Here is a 26,038-nt window from a genome sequence, read left to right on the forward strand (position 1 = left end):
GCAACTTCCGGGAACCACACGGAAACCTTGGGTGGGGCGCAAAGTCTCCAGAGGTTTCCGTTCAGGTTTCCTAAGTGGGACAGGGGCATAACTCAGCGGGTGAGGTAGTATCTTTGGAGAGAAGGAATGGGTGACGTTTCGGGTCAAGACCCTTCCTTCTCTCTAGAAATGCTGTCTCACCTGCTGCGTTACTCCAGCATTTTGTGTCTACCTTTGATTTTACCAGCATCTGCAGTTCTTTCTTACTTATAATCTGATGTGCAGGTTTGGAGCCTAACAATATGAATCATTTTACGTGACAAGCTTCAAACTATCTATATGAACAATGAGTTGTTCAATTTAACGTTTCAACCTACAAACCGCCCCCCCCCCTCTCTCCCCCCAATTTCCCCACACTCTTCCTTGTGCTACACCTGAATGTGCACCCATTTTCCCTTTCCCTTCCATCCCTCCCGACTCCCCATTCTCCCATTCCACTTTGCTTCCTCTAGCTTCATAATTATTTTGACTTCTATGCCTAACTCCCTATATTGAACCTTTTGTCTTTTCATCTCAGGATTTTCAGCAAGCATTTGCCAATCAACTGCTCCGGCCCCCATCACTTGTATCCTCGTATCACTTGCCACACTTTGTCATCCCCTTTCCACCTCTCTTGCAGCTTTCTCTCCCCTTACTGTAATCAGTCTGAAGAAGGGCCCGACCCAAAACTCTGCCAAGCCATGTTCTCCAGATTTGCCGACTGACCCGCTGAGATACTGTACTCCAGCACATCGTGTCTTTTTGTTTTAGAATTTATATTGACTTTGCACTGATATTTGTAGGAAATGTGTTCATGAGATTATCATCTTTACCATTTGGAATCACTGTGCATTAACAATTTGGAGACAAAGAAATGCAATTTTGTAAGTAAAGATATTGTAAGTTACCTGAATGATTTCACGTCACATTTTAAGAATGTTGCATTGATAATGCTGTTCTCAAACAGGTCTGTGAGCTGGGGGCAAGAAAAATGGTGTTAGAATGAGACATAAAAAAGGGGATAAATAAGTACGATATCAGCAGAAAATTAATTGGTAAACTCTCTCACCTTATTTGCAATCATGGTTGCTGTTTCTAAAGGTTTTGCTTGAATTTCTTCAATAGACAGATTGTTAACAATGAAACTCACGTTGTATTTAATGGGATTTGTTACTTCGATTGGAACTGGAACTGTGGAAATAGAGTAAGCAATTTAGCATGTTGTGAGTACCACGATTTTCAAATAGTTTAAAAACTGTTTCCCAGGACTGGATTTCTACAGAGTTTAAGCAACAAATTGAGAAGAACAAATGTAACGTGAGCCAATTATTTGATGCATTTGATACAAACTCACCATTGACATTGTGCTGTACATTGAAATCTGAAAACAAACAGAGAAATATAGGTTGAACTTTAAATCTTCAAGTTTAGGCAACCTTTAAAAACCCACCAACCACAACAACACCTGGGCATGCACCTAGTAAACTCCTCCCACTTGCCCTCCATCTACATTCCTTTTTCTGACTTCAAATTTGCAACACTTCAATCCTTTTCCCTCACACTTTATGTTTTGTCGTCTCTGGCCTTTGTCCAACCTTCTGCGTATCTAAACTCCACTTCACCTGTGTCCACCTATTAATGACGTGCTTTGTACTGCCTCCCTTCTCTTCCGGCTTTCTTCTCCCCCCACCACCCCACAATCAGTCTGAAGAAGGATCTTGAGCTGAAATGCCACCCATTCACGTTCTCCAGTGATGCTGCCTGACCCGCTGAGTTACTCTAGCACTTTGTTTCATCTAAAAAAGCATGTAACCTTCTAATGGAGGAGGTTTTTTTACCTCTCTTTGAACATTTATCAGGAAGAAAACCCTTTTGTGAGTTGGTCGTACCAATGTGACAGTGTGTTTGTGCAAAGGCAGGCTCTTAATGGCAAGACTGTGAATAATTTTAAGTTTCGCTTTGTCAGATCTCATAGGATATCATACCTGTTTGTCCCTGATCTAAATATGTAATTACCAAAGAATGCGACTATAAATCAATAGTTACCGTAGATTGCACAAGTTTAATATGAAGAGAAACACCGAAGACATTTTGATAAGTACCGTTTACATAGAGGCTGTTGCTTTGCAGTACGTATGGCCCCAGTGAGGAAATGTCATCGATCTTCTCGTTAAATACAGCATAAATCTTTTCTCGTTTGATGGGTTCCATGGTGGACACGTTTTGGAATAAACATTTAGCTGTCACTCTGGTGTTGTTAACAATTTCTTCTCTGTGAAATATCAAAAGACATATGTGATAAGTGCAAAATAATTGAGTGCAAAGTTGTTTGCAATGCCAGCAAGAGCACAGCTGAAATGTTGCCGTGGCTCATTACTGGTGTCTAAGCAATGGTCAGAGAAATCCGACTCTTGATTTGTCCATCTCTACCCCATCTTCAACCACGATGTGACTTCCCATTCCAGGACATCCAAGATGTCCTCTTTCTAGTGTAAATGTAGATTGGCCTTGGCTCTCAGATGGATCCCTCACCCAAGTCTCTAGATCTGCTCTCACACCACCCTCACCCAGACTGAGCAAGGATAGAGTTCCCCCCATCTGTAGTTTACACCCCACCAGTCACTAACACCACCTACTGCATTTGCTCCACCGTATGTGGTGTCCTAAACATTAGAAAGACCAAACAGTGTCTAGATAACTGTTTCGGCGAACACGTGCAGAGTTGGCCAATGTCTGCTGGAAATCCTGGTTCAAAAACAATTTAACTCCCGTTCCCATTCCCAAACCGAACTGTCTGTCCTGGGCCTCATCCATTGCCAGAGTGAGGTCACACTCAAACTGGAAGAACACGACCTCATATGTCCTGGCACCTGGTACCCAGACGTGGCGTTGAAGAACGAGAAGCTGAAGCAAAGAAGCGGAAGCCAAATAACCGAATGGAAACAAAGCCGTAACGCCAAATAGCCGAAAGCGTACGAAGCCGAAACGGCAACTAACCGAAAGGATGGGATGCCTAAAAGCGAACTAACCGAATGGGCGGGAACCTAAAATCCAACTAACCGGAAGGCTGCGTCGCCTAAAAGCAAACGCACCGAATGTCGCTCTACGGAAACGCCACCTACCTGAAAGGCTGGGTTGCCTACAAGCCAACAAACCGAATGCTGTTCAACAGAAAAGTAAAATAACGGACATGATGTTGCCGGGGGGCGGGACTTGTCAGTGATTGGTCCAGACACCAGCGTCCATCACATCACTGGCCGGTGGAGACGGGAGGATGGGGGTTATTTTCCCACACAACCCATAGGTGACTGGGCAATCTGAACCCAAGCACCAGGTTGTAAGCAGCCGGAGTTGCGCATCTCGCGGGACAGCTCCCAATCTACCACAGCCAAGGCGCCCTTTGCCTCGTTTCCCCTGTGCGGCTGCACTGTGACGGGTTGTGGGTCGGGTGTCACCCTCCCGTCTCCACCGGCCAATGATGTGATGGACGCGGGGATCTGGACCAATCGCTGACAAGTCTCGCCCCCCAGCAACGTCATGTCCGTTATTTGACTTTTCTGTTGAGCGGCATTCAGTCCGTTGGCTTGTAGTCGACGCAGCCTTTCGGGTAGGTGGCGTTTCGGCAGAGCGGCCATTCGGTGAGTTGGCTTTTAGGCGATAATTAGATGTAGAAACAAAATGCTTGAGTAACTCAGCAGGTGAGGCAGTATCTCTGGAGAGAAGGAATGGGTGACATTTTGGGTCGTGACCTTTCAAAGGGTTTCAATCCGAAATGTCACCCATTCCTTCTCTCTACAGATGCTGCCTCACCTGCTGCGTTTCTCCCGCATTTTGTGCCTAACTTCGATTTTACCAGCATCTGCAGTTCTTTCTTACTTATAAATCTGATGTGTAGGTTTGGAGCCTAACAATGTGAATAATTCTATGTGACATCCTACAAAGTGACTATATGAACAATGAATTGTTCTATTTAATGTATCAACCGACAAATGCCTCCCCTCTCCCCCCCAATTTCCCACCACTATTCCCTGTGCTACAGCTGAATGTGCACCTATTTTCCCTTTCCCCATCATCCCTCCCCACTCCCCATTCTCCCATTCCACTTTGATTCCTCTGGATTTAATTTGACTTCTATGCCTAACTCCCTATATTGAACCTTTTGTCTTTTAATCTCTGGATTTTCTGCAACTATTTGCCAATCAACTGCTCCCTCCCCATCACATGTATCCTCGTATCACTTGCCACACTTTGTCATCCCCTTTCCACCTCTCTTGCAGCTTTCTCACCCCTACTGCAATCAGTCTGAAGAAGGGCCCGACCCAAAACTCTGCCAACCCATGTTCTCCAGATTTGACGGCTGACCCGCTGAGATACTCCAGCACATCCTGTCTTTTTCTGTTAGAATTTATATTGACTTTGCACTGATATTTGTAGGAAATGTGTTCATGAGATTATCATCTTTTCCATTTGGAATCACTGTGCATTAACTATTTGGAGACAAAGGAATGCAATTTTCATGATTTAATCAGAAAGATATTGTAAGTTACCTGAATGATTTCACGTCACATTGTAAGAACGTCGCATTGACACTGCTGTTCTCAAACAGGTCTGTGAGCTGAGGGCAAGAAAAATTATGTTAGAATGGGACATAAAAAGTGGACAATGAAGGAATATATCAGCAAAAAAATAATTGGTAAACTCTCTCACCTTATTTGTAATCATGGTTGTTGTTTCTGAAGGGTTTGCTTGAATTTCTTCAATAGACAGATTGTCAACAATGAAAGTCACGTTGTATTCAATGGGATATGTTTCATCGATTGGAGCTGGAACTGTGGAAATAGAGTAAGCAATTTAGCATGTTGTGAGTACCACGATTTTCAAACAGTTTAAAAACTGTTTCCCAGAACTGGATTTCTGCACAGTTTAAGCAACAGATGGAGAAGAACAAATGTAACGTGAGCCAATTATTTGATGCATTTGATACAAACTCACCATTGTCATTGGGCTGTGCATTGACATCTGAAAACAAACAGAGAAATATAGGTTGAACTTTAAATCTTCAAGTTTAGGCAACCAATAAAAACCCACCAACCACAACAACACCTGGGCACGCACCTAGTAAACTCCTCCCCCTTGCCCCCCATCTGCATTCCTTCCTCTTGCTTAAAATTTGCAACCACTTCAATCCTTTTCTCTCACACCTTATGTTTTCTCGTCTCTGGCTTCTGTCCATTCTTCTCTGTATCAATACTCTACCTCACCTGTGTTCACCTATTAACTGATAGGTTAACCTATTAGCTACTCCAGCACATTGTGACTTCTTCTCAAAAACATGTAACCTTTTATAAGAGGAGGTTTTTTTCCCCTGCATCTTGAACATTATCAGGAAGTAACCGCTCTTGTCGTTCGGTCTAAACAATGAGGCAGAGTAATTGTGCATAGGCAGGCTCCAAAGGGCAAGACTGTGAATGATTTTAAGGTTTGCTTCTCAGATCCCATAGGATATCATACCTGGTTGTCCCTGATCTAAATATGTAAATACCAAAGAACTTGACTATAAATCAATAGTTACCGTAGATTGCACAAATACAATATGAAGAGAAACACAGAGGAATATTTTGATAAGTACCTTCTACAAAGAGGCTGGAGATTTGTATCGTATATGGCCCCAGTAATAAAATGCCACCGGTCTTCTCGCTAAATACATTAGATACATCTTCTCGGTTGATGGATTCAATGGTAGACACGTTTTGGAATGAACAATCAGCTGCCACTCTGGTGCTGTGAACCATTGCCCTTCTGCAAAAAGCAAAAGACATTTGTGATAAGTGTAAAATAATTCAGTGCAATGTTGTTTGCAGGGTTAGCAAGAGCATAGTTGATATGTTGCTGTGACTGATTATAAGAGTAACAGCAATAGTCAGGAAAATCCAATGTTTTAATTTACCCACATCTGCTCCCACAAGGCTTTCCCATTCTCGGGCATCTGCATGTCCTTTTTCTTGAGTAAACGTGGATTGCCCCTAGCCGACTTAGATGGATCCCTCACTCACATCTCCTATAGTTCTGCTTTTGCATCCCCCATTACCCATACTGAACAAGGATCGAGTTCCCCTCATCCTTAGCTTCACACACCAGTCTCTAACCTTATTTCCTGCAGTCGCTGACCTTGATGTGTTCTCCTTTACGTTGGCAAGTCCAAGTATCGTCTAGTCTACCGTTTTGCCGAACACTTGTACAGGGCCAACCAAGGCCTGGTGGATCTCCCTTTTGCAAAAATGTTTAACTCCCCATTCCCATAATGACCTGTCTGTGTCGGGCCTCATACATTGCCAGAATGGGACCACATTCAATCTGGAGGAACAGCACCTCATATTCCAATGAGTGCCTTAGAGCCTGACATTATGTACAATGAATTTCCAATATTACATAACATACTTCAAATGCTCCCCGCCACTTTCTCCCAGCTCTTCCCTTTGTTACACATGGGTGTGCACCCATTTGACCCTTTCCCCTCCACCCACCAATCTCAACTTCTAATTTTCTTCTTTCATCTGTCTTTATATTTCTGTCCTCTTCTATGCTTAACTCCCTATATTAAACCTTTTCATCTCTAGATTTTGTCCAACCATTTGACCTATCCCATCACTTGTATCCTCCTATCACTTGCCACATTTTGTTATCTCCATCCTACCTCTCTTCCAGCTTTCTCACCCCTATTGTAATCAGTCAGAAGAAGGGCCCGACCCAAAACATTGCCTCGCCTTGTTCTCCAGATTTGCCTCCAGACCCGCTGAGATAACTCAGCACATGGTGCCTCTCTCTCTCTGTTAGAATTTTTATTGACTCTGCAATGATATTTGTGGGACATGTGCTCAAGAGAATACTGCTTTTGCAAGTTGGAATCGTCTGTGTTAATACTTGGGAGGTAAAGGAGGTAAAGGAATGCAATTTTCATGATTTAATCGGAGTTACCTGAATGATTTTACCGCACAGTTTAAGAACGTTGCTTCGATACTACTGTCTTCAAACAGTTTTGAGAGCTGAGGGCAGGAAAAATTGTATCAGAATAAGAACTAAAAAGAGAATGATGAAGTAATATGTTAGCAAAAACCTAACGTAAACTCTCTCACCTCAGCTTCAATCGTGGTTGCTGTTCCTGAAGGGTTCACTTCTGCTTCTTCAAAAGACAGACTGTCGAGAGTGAACATCACGTTAAAAGCAATTGGATTTGTTATCTCGATTGGAACTGGAACTGGAACTGTGGAAATAGAGTAAGAAATTCAGCATGTACCACAACTTTCAAATCGTTTAAAATCTGTTTGCCAGTACTGGAATTTCACACAGCTTTAGCAACAGACCGAAAAGAAAAAAATGTGACGTGAGCCAATTGTTTGATGCATTTGATACAAACTCACCATTGACATTGGGCTGGAGGGTGAAATCTGAAATTAAACAAAGAAACATAGGTAGGTTTTAAGTCAATGATATGAACTTTAAATTCCTCAAGTTCAGGTAACCTCTAACAACGCAGCACCCTCAATCCACGGTGATCAATCTGGACTCGCACCTATTGAGCTCCCTCCCTCCACCCCCCCCCCCCCCTTTGTCTCACACCTTATGTTTTTCAATCGCCGGACTTTGTCCAAACTTCTGTTTATCAAATCGCTACCTCACCTCTGTTTACCAATTAACTGATGTGCTTTGTACTGCCCCTCCTCTCTTCCAGCTTTCTTCGCCCCCCAACCCCCCATAATCAGTCTGAAGAAGAGTCCTGACCTCTTTGTATGCTCCAGTGATGCTGCCTGAACAGCTGAGTTACTCCAGCACTATGTTTCATCTTTTAAAAAAAAGATGTCACCTTTTATTGGAGGAGATGTCTTTTTACCTGCACCTTGAACACTTATCAGGAAGTAACTGCTTTTGAGATGGGGTCAAACCAGTGAGGCAAAATCTTTATGCTAGGCTGGCTCCGAAGAGCAAGATTATGAATGACTTTAAATTTGCTTTCCCAGATTTTATAGGATATCATACCTGGTTCCCACTGATCTGAATATGTAAATATCAAAGAGGTTGACTACAAATCAGCAGTTTCTATAGATTGCATGAAGTACAATATGAAGAGAAACACTGAGGAATATTTTGATATGTACCATCTACGAGGAGGCTGTAGCTTTGCAGTGCATATGACCCCAGTGAGGAAAGGTTATTGGTCTCCTTTCTAAATGCATCATAAATCTCTTCTGGTTTGATGGGTTCCATGTTGGACACGTTTTGGAATGAACAATCAGCAGTCACTCTGGTGCTGTTAACTGTTACCTCTCTGCAAAAAAGAATAAGACATTTGTACAAAGTGGAAAATAAATTAGTGCAAAGTTGTTTGCAATGTTAAGGGCCTGTCCCACTTTCCCGAGGTATTCACAAATTCTCCCGAGTTTTCCCTTTGATTCAAACTTGCAGAATTTTCTTAACGAGGCCGTTAGGTACTCGGGGCATCAGGTAAGTCGGGACGGATTTTCCAGCCTGATCAAAAATGTCCATGAGTAAAAAAATAGCCCCGAGGACCTACGGCTGGCATAACGAGCCACTACGATATATCCATGGACTGCTACGGTCTCCTACGGACTCGTTACAAACATTCTGCGAACTTGAATCAAGGGGAAAACTTGGGAGAATTCGTGAATAACTCGGGAAAGTGGGACAGGCCCTTAAGTCCTTTAGAGAGCACAGGGGGGGGTGGAGAAGGAGAGAGAAAGGATGAGAAGGGGGAGAAGGGGGGAGGATTGGAGACACATTAAAAAAGCCAGACATGCAGTCGAGGGCAATCTCCTTCGCTGACCGGGCATTTTAATTGGCTCATTGGAGTTTTCAGGACCAAGGAAAACCAACCGGTAGGTTAAATGCCCGTTAAACTTTATTAAACGTTGTCTGGCTTTTTCAAAGTCTTTCTGTGTGTGTGTGTCTGTGTGTGTGTGTGTGTGTGTGTGTGTGCGCGGTTGGTCGATCCTGCATGCGGAATCATCACTGATGGTCGATCCAGCTCAAGGTATTCCAGGTGAGTGGAAAGGTCGAAGACAGTTGCTGAAAGGTCGCGTCAGTGGGACAGCCCCTTTACCTAGTTTAGGTGACCGTTTTGCTGAACACTTCCGCAGGAACGACCAAGGCCTGCTGAATCCCTCTTTTGTGAAACATTTTAACTCCCTTTCCCACTCCCATAATGAGCTGTCTGTCACGGGCCTCAGCCATTGCCAGAGTGGAGCCATACTCAATCTGGAGGAACAGCACCTCATATTCTGATGAGTAGCTTAAAGCCTAACAGTATCAACAATGAATTCTCCAATTTTCTATACCAACCTACAAATGTTCCCCCTCCCCTCCTTTCCTCGCACTCTCTCCTCAACTACACCTGCATGTGCACTCATTTGCCCCTTTCTCCTCCACCCCGTCAATCTCCCCTTGTTCTCCAGATTTGCTGCCTGACCCGCTGAGCTACTATAGCACATTGCGTTGTTTGGTCTTACAATTTATATTTACTCTGCACTGATATTTGTATGAAATGTGCTTATGAGATGATCGCGTTTGCCATTTGGAATCAGTGCATTAACAATTAGAAGACAAAGGAATGTGATTTTCATGATTTAATTTGAAAGTTATTGTGAGTTACCTGAATGACTTTACGACACATTTTAAGAAAGTTGCATTGAAACTGCACTTCTCAAACAGATCTGTGAGCTGTGGGCAAGAAAAATTGGGTCAAAATGAGAAGTAAAAATGGAACAAATAAGTAATACAGAAAACTAATTTGTAAATATTCTCACCTCAGCTGAAATCATGGTTGCTGTTTGTAAGGGCATTGCTTGTATTTCTTCAAGAGACAGACTTTCCACAACGAATGCCACATTGTAATCAATGGCGTTTATTTTCTCGACTGGAAATGAATCTGTGGAAATGCAGTAAGCAATTTTGCATGCTGAAAGTACCACAATTTTGAAATAGTTTAAAAACTGTTTCCCAGTACCTGTACTGGAATTCGACACAGTTTAAGCAACAGATGGAGAAGAATGAATGTAATGTAAGCCAATTGTTTGATGCATTTGATACAACCTCACCATTCGGCTGCATAATGAGTTCAGGAAAAACAAAGAAACATAGAGGTAGGTTGTATCATAGTTTTATCACCAGTTTGCCCCTCAGATGTATTACTTTTGACAGAAGCCCAATTTCTGAGCTGATTTGTTCAACATTTAAAATCAGAGATTACATGTCATTCGAGCTCGGTTTGTTGCGAAGTGGTCTAGGTATGGTTGAAGTTGTGCAATGCTCTTTGCTATTTTGATTATTTTTTTTACAATCATAAGGGGAAAACAAACTGCTGTTGGAACCTAGCATTCCAGGAGTATCTGTGAAGGGGAATGGACAGTTGATATTCAAGTTCAGATCTGAAATGTTGTCTATCCATTTCCTTCCACAGGTGTTGCCGGACTTACTGAGTTCCTCCAGCATGTTGTTATTTGCTCCAGTTTCCAGCATCTGTAATCTCTTATGTCTCCCCTTTGGAATCAAAGCCTCTACTTTTCCTTCCTCATCCACAATTTCCCTTCAATTATAATGAAAGCTATAAAATATCATACTGGGAGATCCAATCCTGATCATTCACCACCTGACTCATTGTGGGCGGAGTACAGCCTAGTTTTGGTTTTATTCTGTGGTTCTTTGAGAATTATGAATGCTTTTAGTACTTGGAGATCTCCGTATACTTGATGTGCGCAGAGCATGTTGCTGAGTTACCTGGATTCTCTTGATTGCTTGGCTTATTTTCTTCAGGAACAATTGGTGGCTCTGTAAAGTAAATTTCGAAGAAACAATTGGAATAATGTTATTAAAAGCTATGAATTCATCAAAAATTTGTACAAACATAAAATGCTCAAAACTAATTCAAGGATATGTTCCAAGACAATTCGAATTCAAATTTCTTGGATCTTATAAAGTACACCTGTTATGTGTCTTTTGATCTCTTTTCTATCTCACTCTTTGACAGCTGACCTAGTCATAAAATCCTCCGCCAAATTAATCACAGCGATTTGCTTCTCAGGTTATTTTAATGGTTGTTTCTCTCTAACTGAAAGCAGTGGTGTAACATGGGAATTATTTGTCAAGGTCCACTGGTAAGATAGTTTTTCAAGTACAGGTTTTCAAAAGGCATTTGATCTAAGCCATAAAAAAACATCTATTCAACTCTGATTGGTGACACAACATTGACCATCTCAGACAGACACACTAGAGTAACTCAGCATCTTTGGAAAAAGGAATAGGTGACGTTTTGGGTCCAGACCCTTATTCGGACCTTCTCAGTTTTACCACTCCGCTTACACACTCCAGCCAGCCCCTTTTTGAACTTGCAGCTTCAGCTCACAAAGTATCAATCGGGATATTGTCATTAAACCCATTGACCAGTGTGGTGCTGCTGTGGTTGGGAAAATTGGTTATTACTGGTACAGGCAGAAGAGCAAGTAACCTGAGGATGTCCAATGCAAGATTAATTCCTGAAGGCTGCCATATGCTGCAAGTAGTGAGCGCACATCACATCCAATGGCTGCTTCACTGGAAAAGACTGTTTGGGTGAGCAGCATGACCAGTGTTACAACTCCTGCAGTTGCATGGGAAAGTGGTGAGAGAAGGGATGGTTGGGGGAGATGGGAGCGCAGAGCAGGGAATGACCGAGGGAACATTGTCGTGGAATGTTAAAAGGGGAGGAGGTGAGGGAAAGATGTAACTGATGGTGAAATCTTGTTAACACTAGTGGGTAGAAGGTAATAGCTGGGGAAACCTTGCCCTTGCTCTGGCTGGGAGGAGACGATGAGAGCAGAAGTATAGGATATAGGTTGAAAGTTCTGTCAATTACGGTAGAGAGGGAGTTATGGTTAAGAAAAAAGAAGAAATGAGGCATCTTGTTTCCCTGGTATTAGCCTCTATAACTCTGAGACACCTCTGAGACAGGCACGAAGAGTTGTAAATGCTAGAATCTTGAATAAAGCACAACTTGCTAGAGAATTCAGCGCATCTGGCCGCATCTATGGAGGACATGGATAGGTGATGTTTGTCAGACTTTGTAGAAAGGTCCCAACCTGAAACAGCACCTGTCCACCAGAGTTGCTGCCCTACTTCTGAGTTACACCAGCAATTTGTGTTCTACATCTATGAGGCAGCTGCTGGAGAGTAACATTATCTGAGCATGCACCAGAGACGACGGAACAAGGATAAAAGGATTGCAGAAAAAGATTGAAAGCAGTATTGTCCAGATAGCTGTGGAAAACTTTGCATTTGTAATGAACATTGGTTGCTGACCTTTCCCCAGAGATATAGAAATATAATTCTATGAAGGGAAGGGAGAAGTCAGATGAAGCATGCGAAAGTGAGAGCAGGATAGACAATTGTGGGGAAGGTTGTGATATTTTTTTAGCTCAGTACAAGAGCAGGGTGCAGAACCGATACAAAGCAAAACTAGTTGACAGAAGGGACCCGAGTCCAGCTTTTGCACTGCAAATCTATGGAGTCAGTAGAATAGACAAGATTGTGCCTGTGGATATGATGTTTTCAACCTTTCAGGACTCTGTGGATTGTATCACACATAGTTTAATAGTTTAGCAGCCTGAAAGCACCACCAGATTCAGGAACAGCTTTTTTCCCTCTGTTGTCAGGCTTCTGAATGTTCCTTCCATAAGCTGGTGTTCAATTCACCTCTACCCAATTGCAGACATTGGACATTGGAACAATTGCGCTACAATACTGAGAACTATATTCTGCACTCTGTATCTTCCCTTTTGCTCTACCTTGAGACTTGGAATTCAAGAACCACTGCAGCTTGGGATCTTGGATGTTTGATAAGAAGGGGGAAAAAAATATTTTGCAGTTTTTGTTTAGATTAGAAATATAAGGTTATCAATCTATATTAACTAAGTTCTGCTCTCCATCAACACTACTTCACCTAATAAGCCTTTCCAAAGTCCTGTTTGTGATTTTACATTTTAGTGACATATACATTTCACAACTTGCATATGCCACTTTTCTTGGTTCTCTCTTGATTTCCTCCTTCTCTCCCTTTCCTCTCTCCCTTCCCCTCTCCTCTCTCTCTCCCTCTCCCTCTCCCTCTCCCTCTCCCTCTCCCTCTCCCTCTCCCTCTCCCTCTCCCTCTCCCTCTCCCTCTCCCTCTCCCTCTCCCTCTCCCTCTCCCTCTCCCTCTCCCTCTCCCTCTCCCTCTCCCTCTCCCTCTCCCTCTCCCTCTCCCTCTCCCTCTCCCTCTCCCTCTCCCTCTCCCTCCTCTCCCTCCTCTCCCTCCTCTCCCTCCTCTCCCTCCTCTCCCTCCTCTCCCTCTTCTCTCTCTCTCTCTCCCTCTCCCTCCCCCTCCATCTCCCTCTCCCTCTCTTTCTCTCTCTCCCCCCCTCCTTCAAGCCATTAATACAGAAGCCCCTCTAAGCAATACTGCGTTCACCCAAATAAAATAGTTCCATTTCCCCAATTCATCTTGTCTCCCTCTATCATTCAACTGACTAATTTTCTCACTTTCCCAACTTTGCTGAATTGTCTCCAAACTATTTTGTTAACTATATCTCTTTCCATAGCACTGCCTGTCCTGCTGCGTGCTTTCAGCATTTCCTGTTTTTATTTTATTTTTAATGTTTGTACTATATCACTTCAGTGATTACTTGCTGAATAATATGCATTAACATGAAGAAATTGAAGACCTTAAATCTTAATCTGCCATAGGCAAGGCATATATCTGCCACAGAACACTGTATATCTTACCAGCAACAATTGTTAGGGACATTGTAGATGTTGTTTCAGCTGTAGTAGTTGTCGGGATAGTTGTGGGCATTTGTTGTTGACGTATGTTACATGCGGGAACAGTTTCTTCGTTTTGTATGATTTCTATCACGATTATTATTGGGTTCAGTGCAGCTATTGTTTTAGCTGTGGTTGTAGTTGGGGTGGGTGTAGATGTGGATGCTTGAGTGATTGCTCTGTTATTTGAGGGACTTTCCGATTGATATTCTACATTGTCTATCACAATTATTTTGGGGGTACGTGGAGATATTGTTTTAGCTGCAGTTGTAATTGCAGTTGGGGTGGGTGTGGGTGCTGTGGATATATCGACAGTTGTTGTGGAAGGTGTAGATGTTTTAGGAGATGCAGATGTTGGACCTACTCTTTGGTTTTGTGCATTTTCTATCACAATTACCTTTGGAGAAGTTGTAGATGTTGTTTCAGCTGTGGTTGCTGTTGTGGATTCTGGGGGAAATTGCAATGGAGGTACTCGGATGTTACATGAAGGAGCTTCTTGCATATGTTCTTGCACAACTGTTTTTGGAGATGTTGTTTCAACTAAAGTTTTGAAGGGTATAGTTCTTATGGAGGGTATAGGTGCTGTGGAGGTAGATGTCGTGGAGGGTGTAGGTATTTTGTAGGGTATAGTTATTATGTAGGGTATATGTGGTGTGGAGACTGTAGTTGTAGAAGATGTGGATGTTGTCATGGAGGGTGTAGGTATTTTGTTGGGTATAGTTATTATGTTGGGTATATGTGGTGTGGAGACTGTAGTTGTAGAAGATGTGGATGTTGTCGTGGAGGGTGGAGGTATTTTGTTGGGTATAGTTATAATGTAGGGTATATGTGGTGTGGAGACTGTAGTTGTAGACAATGTGGATGTTGTCGTGGAGGGTGGAGGTATTTTGTTGGGTATAGTTATTATGAAGGGTATATGTGGTGTGGAGACTGTAGTTGTAGAAGATGTGGATGTTGTCATGGAAGGTGGAGGTATTTTGTTGGGTATAGTTATTATGAAGGGTATATGTGGTGTGGAGACTGTAGTTGTAGAAGATGTGGATGTTGTCATGGAGGGTGGAGGTATTTTGTTGGGTATAGTTATTATGAAGGGTATATGTGGTGTGGAGACTGTAGTTGTAGACAATGTGGATGTTGTCGTGGAGGGTGTAGGTGTTTTGTTGGGTATAGTTAGTATGTAGGGTATATATGGTGTGGAGGGTGTAGATTTTGTGGAGGGTGTTGTTGTTTTGGTGGGTATAAGTATTACGATGGGTACAGGTGCCATGGAAGGTGTAGGCGTTTTGGTGGGTAAAAGTATTATGATGGGTACAGGCCCAGTGGAGGGTGTAGATCTATGAGTTTGAGGGATTGTTTTGTTAATTGAGGAATCTTTTCCTGTCCCGTGCACATTTTCTACCACAATTGTTATTTTATCCGGAGTGGTTGTTGGAGATATCGGAGGCATTTGGTGCGGATGTACTGGTCTGTTACAAGCCGGTGCTGCTCCTTGGTCCTTGTGTTTTCGCCTCTCTTGTGCATTTGGTTTTGTAACTGTGGTAGATATTGATTCCACCTCTATTATTCGGGGCTGTATTCCCATATCCTTTGAAGTTGAAGTGCTCTCAGCTGATGTTTCATTATTTTTTGATGATCCGGAAGCTGTTGGAACAAAATTGATGTTTATTTTACACGGGGCAAGGAAATATATATGTTATATATGTTCCTGGAAATATATGTTTTAGGATGCTTTGAATTAGTAGTCTCTTTCTGTCTTTGCATGTGTTTCCGACCCATGTTGTCCTATCTTTACTAGCTCAAACCTTGCCTTGTAGCAGTATACTGGTTCAATAATTCACAGCCAAACTCGGAACAACCAAAGTTAATATCTGTAGGAAGGAACTACAGATCCTGGTTTGCATCAAAGATAGTCCACAAAATGTGTGTCAGGCAGCATCTCTGGAGAAAAGTAGTAGGTGACATTTTGGTTCGGAATCCTTCTTTAGACTTAAGGTTCAAGGTTGATACCTGCATGCACTCTTTGCGTATTTTAAGCTTCCAGCAAAGCTTAAAACATAGAAACATAGAAACATAGAAAATAAGTGCAGGAGTAGGCCATTCGGCCCTTCGAGCCTGCACCGCCATTCAATATGATCATGGCTGATCATCCAACTCAGTATCCTGTACCTGCCTTCTCTCCATACCCCCTGGTCCCTTTAGCCACAAGGGCCACATCTAACTCCCTCGTAAATATAGCTAATGAACTGGCCTCAACTACCTTCTGTGGCAGAGAATTCCAGAGATTCACCACTCTCTGTGTGAAAAATGTTTTCCTCATCTCGGTCCTAAAAGATTTTCACCTTATCCTTAAACTGTGACCCCTTGTTCTGGACTTCCCCAACATCGGGAACAATCTTCCTGCATCTAGCCTGTCCAACCCCTTAAGAATTTTGTAAGTTTCTATAAGATCCCCTCAATCTTCTAAATTCTAGCGAGTACAAACCGAGTCTATCCAGTCTTTCTTCATATGAAAGTCCTGACATCCCAGGAATGAGTCTGGTGAACCTTCTCTGTACTCCCTCTATGGCAAGAATGTCTTTCCTCAGATTAGGAGACCAAAACTGTACGCAATAGTCCAGGTGTGGTCTCACCAAGACACTCATCATAACATATCAAGACGTAACATATCATTGAGAGGAAATGGGCTCTCTTATGAAGTTGTTATTCACTTTGTAGTTTACTCTGATCCAGAGCAAAGTTGAAAAACTCGCTCTTGGATCGAATAGTATTGTCCTCCCATTTCTACTTCTGCCACACCATAGACAATGCAAGTGTTTGATTTCAAAAGCATCAAAGGCAGCCTGCAAGGTGTGTCCATAGACATCAGAAGCAAGGCTTTATATAATATTGCAGTTACGCAATTTTGCCTTCAACAATAGCTTAAGGCATTATACAGCATTTGATTAATGCTGTGCCTATAGATCGCGAAAAGGCAATGCTCTTATACAAAATTATCAGATGACCTGTCCTGGGCCAAGAACATAGATGCAATCACGAAAAAGGCATGCCTGTTCCTCTACTTTTTTTAGAAGATATTAAACTTCACCAAACACTCCAACAAATTTCGACAGATGCACTGCAGAAAGTATCATGGGCTGGAATGGCAATTTGCAGAGCACAGAAATGCAAGAGGCTGCAGAGAGTGGTGGACTCAGGCCGATCCATCTCGGGCACATCCCACTTCTCCATCAAAAATATCTACACGAAGCACTGCTTCAAGAAGGCACATACATCACCAAGGATCCACACCATCTGGGCCAGGCACTCCTCCCACAGCTACCATCGGGCAGGAGGTACGAAAGCCTGAAGTTGCACTTCACCAGGTTCAACAGCAGCTACTTTCCAACAACGATCAAGTTCTTGAACCGACCTGCACAACACTAATTCCACCTTATCACTCTGGAGCACTCTAGGCTATCTCTTGCGCTACCATGGACTTGTTTTCTAATAGTATTTTTGCACTAGTGTCTTGTCTATCTGAACAATTTTTTCTTTGTGCACTGTCTTGTATAATGTATGTTTTTGGTGTATTTGTCTGCGTCTATGTGGTTGTGATGCTGCTGCTAGTAAAAATGTTCATTGTTTCTGGAGAATGGGTCAGAGAAACAGGCCCTTTGCTCCAACACTTCCAAGCCGACCAACAATCCCCATGTAAGTTAGTTCCATTCGCGCGCATTTCGTCCGTATCCCTCTAAACCTTTTCTACCAATGTAACTTGTAAAACACTTTCATTAACAAGGTAATATTTTCATTGTGAAATAAGATTAGTTGCAGAAACAGTCCACAGGGATGAATCTATACCCATATAAAATCCAGCACCAAAGCATTGGTGTGATAAAGCCTGAGCAGCTATTAGAATATTTTACATGGAATGCCTTTGTCATGGACCTCTGACACATTGCTACATCAATACCATCAAACAAGCTGATCAGCTAATTGCATTGAAAAATGACCAATAACAAACCAAGATCATGAAGAATGTTGGGTGAATAATTTAAGCACGTTACCTAGCACCAAATAAAGATGAAAGCAGAAACTGGGATATCATGATCTGACCGTGGAGCCGCACGGCAGACCATAGTGTCACGGCTACCCCCCGGTGGCAGGCCTGGGTGGCCCGCCACAAAACCGGGCAGCTCGCCTTGAAGAGGGAAACTGCTGAGCCTGGCTCCTGCTCATCCATGAGAGACAGGAGAACCGGAGATGAGGTTGGAGGGAGTCATCGGTGGCGGATGCAAAGAACGAAGGGCCGGTAAGGGAAACCGGGGTCGTTCCTTCCGTGCCCTTATGGTCGATTGTGTAAGGTGCCCATGGAGGACAGAGGCTAAAAGGTAGACGGGCGAGGACTAGGACGACAAGTCACTCTGGAGGCAACGGCTGGAGACGCTGCAACAGCCAGGGACTTGACTGCATCGGGCGCCACTCCAGGAGACTGAGGACGTGAACCGGATGTGGCCTGCAGTGGCACAGAGCGGGGGAGCAGCAGTGGAGGATGCCTACAGCTTTGCTTGGCCAGGCCAACCCTTCAACACCACCAGGACGATGGGACTTTATGGCCAGCTGCATACAGAGACCATCTATGAGTGCTGTAAGTTGAACTGCCTAACCAACATGGCTGCCTGCAGGCCACTAGGAGGTGGTGGTGTGGAAACCTGACATGGATTATGGATCAGGCCATCAGCAGCAAAACCAGACATGGATCAAATCAGCAATACTGTTTGATCTACATCCCCCCTCTTAGGCATCATTTTTCTTTTAGAGCAAACATAAACCATATAGAAGTAATATGTATGTAAGGCTATAGAATTAACTATCATCTACAGTAAAGCAATGGAGGATATATTGTAAGTAATATAAGAATGCCAGTTATAGTTAATAAGAGTCCAAGATCTGCCTCTATACACAATCCCCGTATCTAGCCACAGGTTGCTGACCCGTCCTGCACATGTACGGTACAGGTCTTCAGCTGTATTCCTCACAGGAGATGTCGCCAACAGGCACAGCCTACATCAGGAGTTTCTTAGCAGGTGATGACTCAACCAACACAGGTTTTGCAGGGGATTTGTCGACAGTCTTTACAGGGGTCTTCATCATCAGCATCAGCCCCTTTTGCAGGAGCAGAAACAAAGTCCTGATCCCAGAACTGCTCATTGTCTGCTGTCACATGTTCCTCATACAGATAATCATTTCCATCCTCTGTCCATAACACATCATCTGGATACGTTGGTGGTTCACACGACAGAAGATACCACCCTACAGATGCTCGCCTCAATCATCAATCACGGATAGCCTGGCAAGCAGCATTTGCGTCCGCTTGCGGTTCGGCCTTACTTTTCTGTCTGGGACAAACTGGCCATTGAAGGTGGGGCTATCAAAAAGGGCCACAAGGTAGTGATTCCAACTTCACTCCAACAGAAGTACTTTCGAGCCTACAGTACACATTTTGATGGTCTCTGTATGTATTCTAATTAAAGTACTTGTTATGATATATAATGACTCTGTATCAATAGTACTTTGCACATGGTGTCAGAAGTGGGATAACATCGGTCAAGTTCGTCATCGGTGCAAGAGGCGAAACCATTTCGGGAGATGTTGCAGATCCCGACCTAACACAGAGCCGACAAAGCAGTCCATAAATTTGCTGCAAGCTGAGCCCCTGTCAGATTTGTCCGATAGCAGCATGGACGAGAGGCCAAAGATCAATGGAATCATTCTGCAGGCACATTCTATTGGGATAAATTTTCCCTGGACTCATTGGAAATTAAATGATCTATGAAATGGCTAGGATAGTCATAAGAAGAAACTCTAGTTTCACCTATGCATGGTGCAAGGCACAGTCATGGTAAAGGCTTGAGTCAAATTTATGGAATGCACCTACAGGCTTTATATAAGACTGATTGTGAATCATGGGTGATGTTGTACAGTAACGTGCTGGATATCACTGACCTTTCTGATCGCTGTTCAGCTAATTTGCTAGTCAAATAAGTCATTATTATTGGTTTTAATTACCAGCTAAAGACCTCTCAACTATTCTCACTGTGCCACCTGGCTTCTAAATATTCACTGGAAATTCATGAAATATAGCCGGGGAAATTGCCGTTCAAGACAGTAAAGATTTTATCAGCATACATACAGACAATTCTCTGATCCAAGTAAGTGAGCACTATGCTACTCTATTTCAATGGCAAATGAACAGGAGTCATCCAAAGAATGTTTGCTTGGTCTTTAGAGTGGTTTTGCACTACATTTCCCCCCCCCCAGATCAAATGCAAACATATACGAAGCGTGAAGCAGGCCTTTAAATGTCAAATGTGCTGGAGGAGGAACCTCAGGATGTGATGTCCAGAGCTCACTGCTCACAGCCCCTGCACCCACATCACTGCCTTGGAGCTTTGGTGCTGCAAAAAATATTAGTGCAGCCAGAGAGGGAATCTAGGGAATCGCTTGGGAGCGGCATGGGAGACAATTGCTGAGGCTTCAATGGGGATTCTGGCTTCTTTGTTAGTCTTGGGTGAGGTGTCTGAGGAGGAGAGTTAGTGTCATTCCATTATTTAAAATTACTATTTGGATTTATGTTCACTTGGAAAGGCAGGGACTGATTAGGATGAGACAGCATGAGAGATACTGTCTGACAAACTGATTAAGTTTATTGAGGAGGTAATTAAGAAAATTGAAATCAGGGCAGTAGATGTGGTTTAGGTGGACTTAGCAAGGCTATTAACAAAATCCCGCACATTAGGCTGGTCCAGAAAGTTGGGGCACCTGGGATCCAAGGTGCATTTGCAATCTGGGTCCCAAATCATCTTGGTGATAGGAAGTACAGGGTAGTTGTGAAGGTTTGATTTTTTCTGACTGGAAGCCTGTAACCAATAGAGTACTGCAGGGATCGGTATTGGGACCTTTGTTGTATACAATGTATTTATTAAGGCCTTGGATTAGCAATGTTACAAAATTTTGAGATTTTAAAAATCAAGTCTGTAATTTATCCCATCAGATAAAGCATAAAAATAAGTTTAATTTGACACCTAATTCACTTTCATATCTCAAGTATTTAAAAAGTTATGGCCATTTTCATACTGGGAAATGAGCATCTTGTTCCCTATTGATTTTCTATGGACATAACAAAAAAGCTGTGATCGTGAACAGTCAAAAGCCCATAACTTTCTTAAAAATTAAGAGAACTGAATGAAATTTTCAGTTATCATAGATTGAAGCATTCTGAAACAAATATAAAATAATCTTACTTGGATGACCTGAAATTAAAGCATATAATTAGTTAGTTACCTAATTGTAGCTAATTTCAGACTTCAATTACTAGATCTAAACATCTATCCATTTCTTAATAAATGATTAACATTTTTAAATAGCCTAAATGTCCAAATAATATTCACAAATAATTCACAATAAAACATGATTTTTAAATCTCATTTACATTAATTTATAGGCCAAATGGAAGGAATTTAGTGTTTAATTGCTGTAAATAAATGCCCATTTAAATCAGCTTTCCAGTGGGTCCCTGTGGAACGCGCTGGTTTAGAACGTTCACATTGCGGTAGATTTGTGCCCCAAATGCCGAGAAAAATACTGCGCGATATAATGGGCCCAAATTGAGCTACTCGCAATATTAAACTTAGTATAAAGGGATCTTTAGAAGCCCTTTTTAATGTAAAAATATACAACCTAACTTCTGCTATTTGCTTTATGAGACCCTGCGGTTGCTGGCGGTCGCGGGTTTAGAGATTGATTTTTAAACTACTATAACTATTATTCAAGGCCTTTAAACCTAATAATAGCTTTTGCGACGGGGTCTTCCAGCGATTTTTCGTTAATAATTAACTAGGCTGAACATTTTCGATTGGAACAGCTTAGAGAAAATCGCGTTTTAAACCCGCCCCCTCTAAACGGCGCCAAAATCGCGCACACCCTCAGCAGCAGATCTTCAACGACGCTTCAGGTAGGCTTTGCAACATACCTACTTGGATGAGAGTGTAGGTGGATTGATTAATAGGTTTACTGGCAAGATAGAAATTGGTGGGGTAATAGATGGTGAACAAGGTCGTGAAAGGATACAGAGGGACATGGTCAGCTGGAAATTGGACGGAGTGATGGCAAATGGAATTAAATCCAGGCAGGTGTGAGGTAATGCACTTTAGGACATCAAATACCAACAGAGCATATATGGTAAATGGCAGTGATCCTGGGAGTATTCATGTACAGAGAGCCCTTGCAGTGAAATGTCATAGCTCCTTCAAAATGGCAAGACTGGTGGATGGGATAAGGAGGATATGCTTGCCTTCATATCTGAGACATTGCATATAGGAGTTGAAACATCAAGTTGCAGTTGGACAAAACATTGGTCAGGCTACATTTGGAATATTGTGTACTGTTCTGGTCACTCACACTACAGGAAGAATTTGGTAGCATCAGAAGAATTGCAGTAAAGATTTACCCAGGTATTGCCTGGAATGGAGGGCTTTACTTATAAAGAGAGATTGGAAAGGCTAGGTTTATTCCCACTGCAGCATAGAAGGCTGATAGGGGAACTTATAGGGGTGTATAAGATGATGAGGGGCATCATAGAATAGGTAGTCAGAGCTCTTTACCAGAATGGGAGAGTCTAAAACTAAAGAGTATAGATTAAGGTGATAGGGGATAACTTGAGATGATGTCAGGACAATCTTTAAATCACAAAGAATGGGTGTTATAAGGGAGCTGCCAAAGGAAGTGGGAGAGGCAGGTACAGATATAACATTTAAAAGATACTTGGCTGGGTATTTGGATAGGAGAGGAGAAGAGGGATAGCGGGCAAATAGGACTAGAGCAAATTGGGCATCTTGGTCAGCAAGGAGGATGTGGGCCGAAGGGGCTGTTTCTATTCTGTAGGAGCTCTAAGTTAGTGCTAAGACCATGCCTATTTTATACTGAGGGTGTATCGCTTAAGAGAGGAATTATAAGAATAGGACTGGTGGAAAGAACAAGCAGAGCATGTGGAGTGGTTAGCCGAGTACATAGGATTATGGTCTTTATGAAGGCATGGAGAAGATTAGTAAGGAAGTTACTTTGAACCTGAACAAAACCCTGCCTGGACCACAGAGCATCATTTCAAATACTGATTATCCAACTTTTCAATGGAACTGACTGTCCGAGGGAACCTGAGAGTTGAAGATTGTGAAGAGAATAGGCTAGATTGGTTCCTCATGCCTGCTGCATGATTAAGTAAGATTGTGGCTGATTTCTGTACCTCGGTACCCTTTTCTGCACCAACTCCACATCTGTTGATTTTCTTTGCTTTAAAAAATCGATTGATTTTCCTCCCTTGACTATAATCAGTGACTCAGCCTTCGCAGTTGGAGGAGAGAATTCCAAAGACACAGCATACTCTGGGTGAAGAAATATACTGTCTTCTCAACCCTACATATTTTGAGACAGCGGTTTTAGAGACCACAACCATTACAAGCAAGCCCCAGAAAAATGTCTATTTCAATGTAGCAGCACATTATCCTTGTAATCTCCAAGTATAGACCATGTTTGAATCTGTCGTCAGATGAGAAATATCCCCAGACACTAATAAATCTGATGAATCTTCACTGGACTTTCAATCTCAGGTATTCTTCAATCAATACAGAGACCAGATCGATATATTCTATTCCAGCTGTGGTCTCACTGGGGCTCCTGGCAATAAGAGCAAGATGTCTCAATTCCTGTACACAAATCCTTTGGAGGAAGTCCAGCGAATCTTTGCCTTTCCAATTGCTTGCTGTATATCAACTTTTAGCACTTCGTGAGCATGAATTTATAGAAAACATGTAATATTGCTTGTGAGAATGAGATACATCAGCTGTAAGGTTAGACTGGAGAAGCATGGATTATTCTTCATGCAGCAGAGAAATCTGAGGATAATCTTTGTAAGGTCAGGACTGGTTACAACAGGTTTAAGTGAGTAGTTATTCCCGTATGCACACAGGTCAAGGAACAGGGGTTGCATTTTTTTTTTAAGTGGCTGATAGCTACATGGGAGATGTGAGGGTATTTTAGGCAGAGAGTAATTATTGTCTGGAACTATAGGGGAGGTGAAAGCAGAATCAACCAGGACTGTGGAAAGGGAATTGGGAAAACATTTGATGGAATCATTTATGGGTTATGGAGTAAGAGCAGAGAATTGGGATGAACAAGGCATTTTCATCTCTAACCTGAATTCACTCATTGGGCTTTGTCTGCATTGTAACAATGTTATAACCAGTTAGTCTATTTCCTTTGTCTTTTTGGCTGACGTATAAACATTGGCTTATGTTATATTCACTTGAGGTGATATATGGGGATCCTTGCATTAACAGTTCATCCAGCAATCCCTTTTATATTGCCCTGAAGTGGCAGCCCAGATGAGAGTTCACACTTTGTTTTATCATAAAGGATAGTTTGAAGTTTACTTGCACAGTACTTTATGCTCATGTCCTCTTCAAAATCTTTAATTCTATCTGCAGACCTTGGCGGTACAACAGAAGCGAGCGGGTGTGTCCTGGAGAGCCACATAACATCAGGCCTTTTTAGTACGGTGAAAGAGATTATCTTCCATTGACATGGGGAACACAGAGAGCATTGAAGGAATGGGCACAGAAAAAATAAAGCCCCTCTTTCCAGATTTCCACTTGAACCGACCTTCTTCTGTTTTTTTTTTTAATCCTACCTGTTCTACAGCTTGTTTTCCAGGCACAGTGTGCTTTCCAATACATTTTGCTATAACCACTATTTTAAAGGTTACCCAGAAGAAAATGCATTCTTTCTGGATGCCACAGAAAGCAATGCAATATGCAGTTATTGTTTAAATACATTTTCTTACAGTAAGATGTATAACAGTGCATTTAACCCAAACATCACATCATTTACTTCAATTTTGATAAAGTCATAATTATACAGCTTTTTCACAATTATATTATCTGCGAGATTAATGACATGACTGTACATGTACCCATCTTTGCGATTAAAGTAAATTCCAATTTATATATATTACTTCACGATTAAAAGATATTTTCTTACTTTTAGTTTAGTTTCCTTTGTTATTATTTATAAATAAAAACATTCAAATAAGTATCACAAGACTAATTCCAGGAATAATATCTTATTGGTTTAAGCTTATTGTAGCAGAAATATAATGCAGCAGTTGTTGCAAATCTTAATGAAATTAAACATGCTTGCAGTTATCATTTGCATTTATTTCTTACCTGCAAGATGCAGCCAACATATTAAAATATTCCATAACAAGGCCTTTGTGTAAAATGTTCTGGAAAACATTTTTGCTTTATGTAGCTGCCTCAGTGTAACCTAAAGTGAGACTACCTGAAGAAAATTAAGTTCCCTCATATTTAAGACCTTGATGTGATGTCACGTCACTCAATCATAGGGTGTCTAATAACACACCTTATTTTATGCCTCGAAGCACAGGTGGATACTAAATGAAACGGCAACATTTTTATGTAAGATAACTAAGGCTTTGAAACGTGTTTATCAGCTATTCTGAAAAGAGGGAAGGCAAAATTAACATACTCATTTTTAGGTAATGAGAAATAAAAGTACTTTATCCACTATAAATGTTCTCATTAATGTTATAACATTGTACAACAAACGTATTACTGGGCTGAGATTTTATAACCAACTTATTTTCATCACTGATTCGAAAGTCTTGGCAACTTTGTACTGGAGTTAATTTCTAGCAATGCTGGAATATCTTGTGTTTTGGAGGCCATTTGGCCCAGGAGGAGTAGGTCACCTTCCAAAGACGCAATCTCCCCATTGGTCCCATTCCCTTTATTCCTTTATACAATGTATTCTCTTTCACAGATAACCATCAGCTTTCCCTTGATTCCTTTTTGCACCAACCTACACTAGGCAAGCTTTACAGCATCCAATTAAGAAGAAGGCATAGGCGAATGAACCCCTTGACCTGTTCCTCCATTCAAGATCATGACTGATCTTCCACCTTTTTGGAATTTGAGGGCAGACCCGCTAAAAATTATGACAGTATTAGAAAGGGTGTATAGTCAGAATCTTCTTCCCAGGGTGGAAATGTCGAAGACTGGTGGGCTAGGCCTGAGGGTGAGAGGAGAAAAGTTTAAAAGTAATATGCAGGGCAAGGTTTTTTCCACAC

At 42.1% G+C, this 26,038-nt stretch overlaps 1 protein-coding gene across 1 annotated transcript in view; it reads right to left on the bottom strand.

Moving 5' to 3' along the window:
• LOC116989450 (mucin-16-like) overlaps positions 1-25,232 on the bottom strand; it is a 127,273-nt gene extending 102,041 nt beyond the window's left edge. Inside the window, exons 1-18 of the mRNA XM_033046828.1 lie at positions 25,116-25,232; positions 14,603-15,498; positions 13,822-14,527; positions 10,807-10,857; positions 9,837-9,958; positions 9,683-9,750; positions 8,172-8,341; positions 7,437-7,463; positions 7,152-7,273; positions 6,994-7,061; positions 5,648-5,817; positions 5,011-5,037; positions 4,726-4,847; positions 4,566-4,633; positions 2,121-2,290; positions 1,373-1,399; positions 1,088-1,209; positions 927-994 (exon numbers count right to left, since the gene is read on the bottom strand). Of these exons, the coding sequence (XP_032902719.1) occupies positions 927-994; positions 1,088-1,209; positions 1,373-1,399; positions 2,121-2,290; positions 4,566-4,633; positions 4,726-4,847; positions 5,011-5,037; positions 5,648-5,817; positions 6,994-7,061; positions 7,152-7,273; positions 7,437-7,463; positions 8,172-8,341; positions 9,683-9,750; positions 9,837-9,958; positions 10,807-10,857; positions 13,822-14,527; positions 14,603-15,498; positions 25,116-25,185 (3,074 nt within the window). The 5' untranslated portion in view covers positions 25,186-25,232. The remainder of the gene's footprint in view (positions 1-926; positions 995-1,087; positions 1,210-1,372; positions 1,400-2,120; positions 2,291-4,565; positions 4,634-4,725; positions 4,848-5,010; positions 5,038-5,647; positions 5,818-6,993; positions 7,062-7,151; positions 7,274-7,436; positions 7,464-8,171; positions 8,342-9,682; positions 9,751-9,836; positions 9,959-10,806; positions 10,858-13,821; positions 14,528-14,602; positions 15,499-25,115) is intronic.
• Positions 25,233-26,038: the final 806 nt, after the last annotated feature.

Source organism: Amblyraja radiata, chromosome 29, assembly GCF_010909765.2.
Source record: "Amblyraja radiata isolate CabotCenter1 chromosome 29, sAmbRad1.1.pri, whole genome shotgun sequence".
In the NCBI taxonomy this organism is placed as follows: domain Eukaryota; kingdom Metazoa; phylum Chordata; class Chondrichthyes; order Rajiformes; family Rajidae; genus Amblyraja; species Amblyraja radiata.